General features: G+C 35.4%; 1 protein-coding gene across 2 annotated transcripts in view; it reads left to right on the top strand.

Moving 5' to 3' along the window:
* Nucleotides 1–9,983, top strand: part of LOC306884067 (UDP-GalNAc:beta-1,3-N-acetylgalactosaminyltransferase 2-like) — a 20,239-nt gene extending 10,256 nt beyond the window's left edge. The window contains exons 5-12 of one of the 2 annotated variants that reach the window (XM_079439715.1): nucleotides 1,763–1,858; nucleotides 2,004–2,114; nucleotides 3,150–3,228; nucleotides 4,796–4,979; nucleotides 6,019–6,144; nucleotides 8,305–8,464; nucleotides 8,908–8,964; nucleotides 9,475–9,983. In XM_079439715.1, the coding sequence (XP_079295841.1) occupies nucleotides 1,763–1,858; nucleotides 2,004–2,114; nucleotides 3,150–3,228; nucleotides 4,796–4,979; nucleotides 6,019–6,144; nucleotides 8,305–8,464; nucleotides 8,908–8,964; nucleotides 9,475–9,615 (954 nt within the window). In that variant the 3' untranslated portion in view covers nucleotides 9,616–9,983. The remainder of the gene's footprint in view (nucleotides 1–1,762; nucleotides 1,859–2,003; nucleotides 2,115–3,149; nucleotides 3,229–4,795; nucleotides 4,980–6,018; nucleotides 6,145–8,304; nucleotides 8,465–8,907; nucleotides 8,965–9,474) is intronic. The other variant, XM_079439714.1, reaches the window with a different exon arrangement.
* The last annotated feature ends 537 nt before the right edge of the window (nucleotides 9,984–10,520 follow it).

Raw genomic sequence — 10,520 nt, 5'->3', positions numbered from 1 at the left:
GGCCTCACTTGCCTCAGTTAAGGCCAGTGTTCATGACTCCACCATAAGAAAGCTGTCTACCAAACCATGAATTCAGCTGTCTACCAAAAAATCCTGAAGGACAATGTCCAGCCATCTGTTCTTGACCTCAAGCTGAAGCGAACTTGGGTTCTGCAGCAGGACAATGATCCAAAACACACCAGCAAATCCACCTCTGAATGGCTGAAGAAAAACAAAATGAAGACTTTGGAGTGGCCTAGTCAAAGTCCTGACCTGAATCCTATTGAGATGCTGTGGCATGACCTTAAAAAGGCGGTTCATGCTCGGAAACCCTCCAATGTGGCTGAATTACAACAATTCTGCCAAGATGAGTGGCCAAAACTCCTCCACAGCGCTGTAACAGACTCATTGCAAGTTATCTCAAACGCTTGATTGCAGTTGTTGCTGCTAAGGGTGGCCCAACCAGTTATTAGGTATAGGGGGCAAGCACTTTTTCACACAGGGCCATGTGGGTTTGGATTTTGTTTTCCCTTCATAATAAAAAACTTCATTCAAAAACTGCAAGTTGTGTTTACGTGTGTTATCTTTGATTAATATTTACATTTATTTGATTATCTGAAACATTAAAGTGTGAAAAACATGCAAAAAAATAAAAAATCTATTTTTCACACCACTGTGTGTGTGTGTGTATATATATATCCATAGAGAAAGAGGGACAGAGAATTTGTTACTGAATATTATTATAAAATATTATGTGATGGAAATGACATTTGCTGGTTCAGAAAATATATAGATAGAATTTTTTATTTATTTTTGCTCTACGGAATATTTATTAATACATTTTTTGTAATAAAGTAAGTTGGCCATGCAAAAATGTAAGAATATTATGTGCGTGCATTTAGGATTGTATAAAATAGCCTAAACGAGACGCATGTTATTCTTAAAATGCCATTACCACCACAGAATTTCAAAATAAACAGATTATGTGTGATGTGATGGAAACAGGGCAAATGTTGTAAGACGTGGCGTCTTGAGGCCCAGTGAAGATGCAGAAATCACATATCGACTTATTCTGTAACATCACTGTCTGCAGCTGAGCAAATAATAGTCCGTGTGTGTGTGTGTGTGAGAGAGAGAGAGAGAGAGAGAGAGAGAGAGAGAGAGAGTGTGTGTGGGTGTGTGTGTGTGTGAGAGAGAGAGAGAGTGTGTGTGTGTGTGTGTGTGTGAGTGAGAGAGAGAGAGAGTGTGTGAGAGAGAGAGAGAGAGTGTGTGTGAGAGAGAGAGAGTGTGTGTGTGTGTGTGTGTGTGTGTGTGTGTGTGTGTGTGAGAGAGAGAGTGAGAGTGAGTGTGTGAGTGAATGTACATAGCATGCCATGACAGAATAGTGGATCTAATAGTGAAAGACATCAAATCATTTATCACCTTTAGTAAGAATATACAAACATTCTTGTGTAAAATCATCCATGTTTCAGTACTTCAATAGTAACTTTGAAATCTTTTCACATTTTGTCTGCTAATACACCAGATAGCAAAGTACTGTGCTTTGTCTGCTGTCATAGGCAGCCGCCATATATGGTGGAGGTATTATTTATAGCTATAACAACTGAGTGATATGCTTAATATTTAGAAGATCTGCTGTATGCCACTGCTCCATGATTTTGTACATGTATTTAACTGCATCTGTAATATTTATGTTCCTGTAAATTATTTCTTTTAAGTGGATTTAAATAAATTGTTAAATGTGTGTGTGTGTGTGTGTGTGTGTGTGTGTGTGTTTTTGTAGGAGCCGGTGGTCACCGCTCGCTTCAGCGCACTGAGTCCAGGCACACGTGTGGGTGGGATGTTTTACAAACCTGTCGAGCAGTTCATTCTTCCCAAGGTGACACGATGAGAAAAGAGCATTAATGACTAATTAGCGTTTAAACATCATTAGTGTAGTTGAATGCTGAATAGCACGTTACTGCCGCTGCTGATTTCACTCACACCGGAGGACGTGATGTTTGTGAACTCGTCTTCATCTGCAGGGTTTTGAGGGAACTCTTCTGTGGGAGGCTCAGGATTCGACAGGCCTGATGTCTGTCAACACGTCTGCGGTCCACCTGAGTAACGGAGGAGGCGTGCTCAAGTTTGGATCTGTGAGGGAAACAACATCTGTTCATTTGGTTGTATTGCAGCAGAACGCTTAAAGTGTGTATGAATGTGCAAAACGGCCCATTGTGATGCTTTAGGTGTTCTGTAGGGTTTCTTAAAGGCATAGTTCACCCAAAAATGAACATTTGCTTAAAATTACTCACCCTCTGTCCATCCAAGATGAAGATGAGTTTGTTTCTTCATCAGATTTGGAGAAATGTGTGTCTGCATCAGTGTCTCAGCAATGGCTGCTCTGCAGTGAATGGGTGCCGTCAGAATGAGAGTCCAAACAGCTGATAAAAACATCACAATAATCCACTCCACTCCAGTCCATCAGTTAATATCTTGAGAAGACAAAAGTTGCATGTTCGTAAGAAACAAATCAATCATTAAGATGTTTTTAACTTCAACCTGTTGCTTCTGGCTAAAATACGAGTCCATAATCCATAATAACGCTTCCTCCAGTGAAAAAGTGGTCTGGTTTGAATCTGGAGAGAAATTTGCACAGATCAAGTCAAAACAGCTCTAAATAAATATGTAGCTGGATTTTGATGTGAGAGACAACAGGAGATGGACTTTTTCACTGGAGGAACTTGGTGTTATTATGGATTATGGACTCGTATTTTGGCCAGAAGCAACAGTTTGAATGATGTCTTAATGGATTTGTTTCTTACAGACATGCAGCTTCTCAAGACATTAACTGATGGACTGGAGTGGTGTGGATTATTGTGATGTTTTTATCAGCTGTTTGGACTCTCATTCTGACGGCACCCATTCACTGCAGAGCAGCCATTGCTGAAACACTGATGCAATGACACATTTCTCCAAATCTGATGAAGATACAAACTCATACACATCTTGGATGGCATGAGGGTGAGTATATTTTCAGCTAATTTTCATTTTTGGGTGAACTATGCCTTTAATGGCCCAAATAAAGAGTCTGTGATATTCTGGTCTGTAGAAATACTTAAAGTATGAACAATAGTGGTGCTTGACTTAGCAAACATCACTATTTTTGGTTATTTTCTGTATTTCTTCAGATAGAGGAGGGAACGTTGCCTCACAGGAGCGCTTTGGGCTTCCCGGGCTTAGCTGGAGGATTCACTTTTTCAGTGTACGGTACGATGAGATCAATTATGTAGCGTTCGTGTTCTGTGTGATTCAGCCTTGTGTTTTGATGATCAATAAATTGATGGATTTCAGCATTACGACACCATGAAATAGAAATTAATATACGTACACTACCATTCAAAAGTTTTGGTCGGTTAGATTTTTTAAATGTTTTTAAAAGAAGTCTCTTTTGCTCACCAAGGCTGCATTTATTTGATCAAAAATGCAGTAAAAACAGGAATATTGTGAAATATTTTTACAATTTAAAGTAGCTGTTTTCTATGTGAATATCTTTTAAAATGTAATTTATTTCTGTGAACAAAGCTGTATTTTCAGCATCATTACTGCAGTCTTCAGTGTCACGATCATGATCTTCAGAAATCATGATCTTCAGAAATCATTGTAATATACTGATTTATGATCAAGAAGGTTCTGGCATGTATAGATTTATTTATGTGCATCATTACTTTATTCCTCTTTTACTTATCCTTTAATATTTAATTCATGTTTATTTAAAATCGGTTGTAAATAAAGAGATTGTTAAAGTCTCTCTCTCTCTCTCTCTCTCTCTCTCTCTTTCTCTCTCTGTCTCTCAATTCAATTCAATATTCAATATGTGCTTTATTGGCATGACAATTGTTACAATGTATTGCCAAAGGATAGTGTTTACATTAAATATAGAACAAGTATGTAAAAAAAAAAAAAAAAAAAAAAAAAAAAAAACATTAAAATAAAACAAATACATGCATGTGTAGATATAATTAAACAAAATAGAACAAATCAATTCTAGAATTCTGTGAACAGTTTAAAAGTGTGTGAGTGTGTGTGTGTGTGTGTGTGTGTGGGCGCATCACTGATTTGTTGACTCCTCCCTCTTTTTGTGACAGGCATCAATGTATCTTGCTGCTAGTGAGATACAATCTTGTTTTTCACCTAATAAATACTGAAGTTGTGTTTTCTTGTTTAACATTTTGAAGTCAGGGTAAAGTGTTTCAAATTCTGGATAAAATGCCTCTCTAATGTGTTGATAGTTAGGACAGCTGGTGAGGAAGTGTTGCTCTGTCTCCACTTCTCCATGAGTACAGTATGGACAGATGCGGCTCTCTCTGGGCAGCCAGTGCTGTCGATATCTGCCCGTCTCTATAGTCAGAGTATGACCGCTCAGTCTGTACCTCGTCATCTGTCTTCTTAGTTTACAGTCTTTCACTGTACTCCGATATTCTGCAGTTGTGTAATCTCTATTTAGGGCCAAATAACATTCAAGTTTACTTTGTTTTTCTGTTGTTTCTTTCCAATAGGTTAGATAATTTTCTTTTTGTTCTTTTATAATTTGGTTGGGCCAAATGTTGTGGCTGATTATTTGAGTGTCCTGCTGCTGGATGTTAGTCATGTTAGTCTGTGTTTGCAGCTTCAGGACCATCTGAATCAGGGGACTTTTTTTCTCTCTCTCTCTCTTTCTCTCTCTGTCTCTCTCTCTCTCTCTCTCTGTCTCTCTCTCTCTCTGTCTCTCTCTCTCTCTCTCTCTCTCTGTCTCTCTCTCTCTCTCACTCACTCACTCTCTCTCTCTCTCTCTCAGATGTCCAGGCGTTGTCGGAGCTGCTGCGTGGTCGAGCAGGACGGCAGCGGATCCGCGAGGCTCAGCTGAGAGAGGAGGACCAGGCCCTGCAGGAGGAGAGCCTCAGACATGGAGACATGGTGTTTGTGGACGTGGTGGACACCTACAGGAACGTGCCTTTAAAACTGCTGCAGTTTTATAAATGGTTAGTGCCGCACCCAATCTCCTCTCAGACCTCGTTCTCCAGATATATTTTTGGCAGGTTTGTGAGGACCGGAGCATAGAGTAGCCATTTAGCTGATTAGAACTTTTTTTTTGGATTGACTAGTTGACCATAACCTGCTCGTTGATTACCGAGATTGAATATTTGGTTACACTTTATTTTGTGTTCTTGTTACAGTGTAATTATACATTTAAGTACTGAGAAATATTAATAAACTACATGTACTTACTATATGAGTAGGGTTAGGATTAGGGTTACTTGCATGTAATTATGCATCATTTTTTTGCTATTATAATAGTAAGTACATGTGTAACAAAGACACCTTAAAATTTGAATTTTTTAATTATTATTTTAATATTTTTTATTTATATACATCAGGTTTATGTAGCTAACTGAAACTAAAACTGTTACAATTAGAACTAAAACTGTTTGTTACTTGAAATAAAATTATTGAAAATAAAATAATGCATAATAATTAATTTAAAATATTTTAAAAATGTGCATTTTCAATTGGTTTAACTTAATATTTAAAAATGATTTAAAACTAATAAAAATGACTAAAACACAAAATTACTAAAACTTAACAAAAAATACAATGAAAATGATAATATAAAAATAAAAAGTAATTGAAAATAATATTTAAATAAAAACTATAATAGTATGTTAATGAAAGTTTTTTTTTTTTTTTTAAATAAATGAATACTTCTGTTTAGCAAGGACGCATTATATATATAAATCTTTTTTAACAATTGTCACTTTTGATCAATTTAATGCTGATTAATGCAATTTAATTCTGTAAGACTGATGAATTATTCTGACATGATTAACATTATCTAATAAACTTGCCCATCTGACAGAAATCTTAGTAAGGGGTTACTATGGTAACTGTGATTTCCTCAGGGTTTTTGTCTGTATTAGTCTCATGCTCACAGTTGTCTTGGCTTGTGAATGCACTCAGTCAAAGCAGAGCTCGGGCGGTTTGGGGTTTGTAATGAAGCGTGTGAATTCCCCGTGCGAACAGGTCGGTGGGAAACGCTGATTTCAAGCTGCTGCTGAAGACAGATGATGACTGCTATATCGACGTGGATGCCGTCCTGCTGAAGACGGAGCACAAACGCCTCTCACAGAGCAGCCTGTGGTGGGGAAAGTGAGTCCTTCTGCTCTCACAATATACCCCGTAATTCAATAAAATAGAAGAAATCAGAGAGAGCAAAAAGAGCCATCTTAGAATTATAGCTTTGTCCTGACAGTTAGTCTTAAAAGTTTGATTGCTATACGCTTAATTGCTCTAAATAAACACTTTAGACTTATATCAGTGTAATTCATGCTTTTGGTAGTGCCAGAAAAGTTTTCCATGCAATGCAGTTACAGAAAGAAAAAAAAATATTATTATATTTATATAATATTGTATTGTATCAATCATTTTCTGGTAAAAGAATAATAAAATTAATGCTTGATTGTAGATAATTTTTTATAATTTGTAGAACGGAAGTATGCTGAAGATTTTTTTAATATATATGTTTTATATTACAGGTTTATATATTTATATACTTTTTATGCATATCTAAAATATAAGTGACAACAATTTTCTGGTAAAAGGATAATTTGTAGAAAAAAAGTGGCTGTTATCTAAAGTTATGATTTTTTATATATATTTTATATTACAGTTTTATATATTTCTATAGATTTTATATATATATATATCTTTTATATTACATTTTTATATATTCTATATTTTTATGTATATTTTAAAATGTAAAAACATAAGTGACAACCATTTTTTGGTAAAATAATTATTAATTGAAAGGAAGTATGCTTGTTATTCTTATCTAAAAATATCTGAAAGTACAAGTAACAACCATTTGCTGGTAAATTATCTAAAATTCAGACTTTTTTAAAATATATTTTATTTTACAGTTTTATATATATTTATATACATTTTTTAAATATCAAAAAATATAAGTGACAAACATTTCCTGGTTAAAATAATAATTTGTTGTAAGGAAGTATGCTTGTAAAAATAAATTAAATAAATTTTATATATATATATATATATATATATATATATATATATATATATATACACATACATACATACATACATACATACAGTGTTGGGTAAGTTACTTTCAAGTAATTCATTAAGTAATTAATTACAGTTACTAATTCATCAATATTTTATTTAAATTACTTTACTAATTACTCTGTCTGAAAAGTAACTTAGTTACTCAATAAGTAACTTAATTATTCAAATAGCTAATTAAGCTACATCTTAAAATCCCTATAAACCTTAATAGAAATTAAACTCTTTATTCTTTCAATTTGAGTCAAACATAGAATAGTTTAGCCTTTTAGCTTTAAAACAACTGTAAACTTTTTTATAAAAAGTGTAACCTTTGGTTAACAAATAGAAATACGCTTAAGTTAAACAATACATTTCAGTTTGGCAAGATGTTAAGGATCTTATATTAATCCTTTTTTTTTTTGTATGCAAGTGAGGGCGTTTGCGTGCAGGTGACTGCATATAATGAGCTCAGATACGGGAAAGACTGTAGCCTACCTCAGTTTCATATGGATTAGGCCTACATAATCAGATCATATTCGTTTTCGATTTGAATTCGTTCATTTAAAAGTAGACACTTCAAGCTTTCAGATACAGGAAAGGTCTCGTTTACTTTCATAGGTATTACATAATCAGAAATATTAGTTTTTGATTTGAATTTGTTCACTTAAAAGTAAAATTCAAGCTTTTTAGATTCAATTGATTTTAGTCTTATATGTTCAGGAAAAACTGAAAGTGAAAGAGCCGGCGTGTGGAGGGTTAAAGCCGCTGCATTCAATTTTATCTTTAGACGATAAATTTACATTTCAAATTCAATATTGATTTTAGAACTGTTGAAATTATTTACTGTATGTAACGCAAGTACTTTATAAGTAACTGTAATTAAATCACCTAATAATGAACAGTAATCCCTTACTTTACTTTTTCAGTGGATAAGTAATTTAATTACAGTAAAGCATTACACCCAACACTGATACATACATATATATATATATATGTACATATATGTATATATAATGTATTTGTTGAAAGGAAGTATACTTGCTATTCTTATCTAAAAATATAAATTGTTATATATTTTATATGAATTTTTATTGTTTTTTTTCTATACCATTTTCTATATTCATTGTTTTTTTTATGACAGCCTTTTTCTGGTAAAATATTAATTAGCTTTGTTTATCAGCGTATCACATCAGAGAAGAGGTTTGATCTCATTTCTTGTGTCTTGTGGTCGTTGTTGATCAGTTTCCGGCAGAACTGGGCCGTGGATCGTGTGGGTAAATGGCAGGAGCTGGAGTACGCGAGTCCAGCGTATCCAGCCTTCGCCTGTGGGTCTGGATATGTGGTGTCCAGGGATCTGGTGGAGTGGCTAGCCAGCAACGCTCAACATCTCAAAGCTTACCAGGTCCCGTCCCGTACCCTCCTCATCTCCTCATGTTACCTATAGATCAAAATATGATGTGTTTGACCTTCTTCAGAATACAGTAGCACTGTTTGTTAGAATTACCCAGCATGCAGCTGTATTATAATAAAAACTCCTATGAGCTGAGAGCCATAATAGCAAAGACATGCATGACACCATCAGCAGCCCGTTGATAAGTGATGATTTCTTTTGCTAGCGGAGTAATGATTTGATACCGTCTTTTGTTATCCCCGTCTGAGTTTAGCAAAGATGAGATCAATGCTTGCAGATACGTCAGTAATGATTTCATTTGCTCTGAATCTCACACATTTGTTCTGGACGCAGAGTCTCTAATCTGTTTGTCACCGCTGAATCTGCTGAACTCATTCTGATGATGGATACAGTAGGTTTATGAGGTTTTTCAGCATGTAAATGTGTTTTTACAGGGAGAGGATGTGAGCATGGGCATCTGGATGGCTGCTGTCGGGCCTCGCAAATATCAGGTGAAAAAAGACATCAATATAATCAAAGGCTACCCGTTTCATTTTTCAGTAGTTTTTTGTTCATAATGTTTTGATAAATGTTTATGTATATATTATTTATTTGAATAAATAATTTCTAAGTAATTAGAAATTCCTTGTAATCACAATCATGCCAATAAAGTACTTTAACATAAAAGAGAGATAATAATACTCCAGCAAATATGACTGTAAATTCAGTTTTTATGGGTCTGAACATAAATGGCTTGTTGAAGTCAATAGGGTTTGAGCTGCAGCACAGCGGCTGTTACATGTTGATTTGTGCAGCAGTCGCAGCCGCTGTTTATAGGAGCGTTTTTGCCATTCTTGAATTTGTCCTTAAATAGAGTTTACATTTATGCATTTGGCAGATACTTTCATACAAAGCGACTTGCACTTTGACTTGCAGCTCATGCATTCCCTGGGAATCCAGCCCATGACCTACATTAATGCTGTAGGGAGAGAACTGGTCGTAATGTAGTGTGTGTTTGTCAGGATTCAGGCTGGCTGTGTGAGAAGGAGTGTTACGTGGACATGCTGTCGTCGCCGCAGCACTCGCCGCAGGAGCTGCGCTCACTCTGGGACAGGAAGAGGAAGTGCGGCGATCCCTGCGGCTGCGCCTGGACCAAACACTGACACATCCATGTTCACAACGAGCTCTGTGACTGACGGCTTTGAGATCTCTGTTCGGTTTCTTCACATTTTTCCACCACACGTCAATACGACACACTAATCATGTTTACTTGTCCTTTATAAGCCTGCTCTGTTATTGGCTTTGTAGATCCACCACCAGATGTCAAATTAACACAGCGTTTGAGAATCGCCAGGGCAGCTTTACCTGTTCTTCCTCGTTACCTATCTTTGTCACTTTGCGTTCTCTGTTGTTGAGAGATCTTGAAATCGCAAAGCAAGCAAATCCTTTTCACTGCTTTTATCTTAGCTGGAAGCCAAAATTGTTACACTGAAACATTCATTTATGAACAATAAAACATTACAACAGGATGCAAATGTGTCTGTGTGCTGACAAATCAACATAAAGCTTCTAATGGTAAGACACTACAGGTGAGAAGGGCTTTAAAATGCCACTAGATGTAGCCATACTTTCCTAGTTGATTGTTTAAATATGCAAATAATGCATTATCTAATTAAGTCTGCGCTAATTTGTGTATTTATCTAGACCAAAAATCTGAGCATTGGGAAAACATGGGCAAGGGATAGAAGTATCGCTTTTTATTTTAGTTTATTCATTTATATATTTATTATTGAAATGTTGTTATATGCATGTCAATTTTATTTAATTTCTTTATTTTCTTAAATATGTGGGTATATAGTATTTATAGAGTTGTAACTTTTAGTTGTAGTTACTTTTTCTTATTTGTAAGTCGCTTTGGACAAAAGCGTCTGCTAAATGACAAAAGTAAGTAAGTAAAGTTATAAGCTGGTTGTTTTCACACACTGCAGCCATACAACTGTGTTCAAACACCTTATAAAAGTATTTTTGCATAATAGGTCCCCTTTAGAAGTGCTTTGGATGTTTTCTC

Source organism: Barbus barbus (genome assembly GCF_936440315.1).
Source record: "Barbus barbus genome assembly, chromosome: 18".
NCBI classification, from domain to species: Eukaryota; Metazoa; Chordata; class Actinopteri; order Cypriniformes; family Cyprinidae; genus Barbus; species Barbus barbus.
This window is presented reverse-complemented; position numbering and strand designations above follow the sequence as displayed.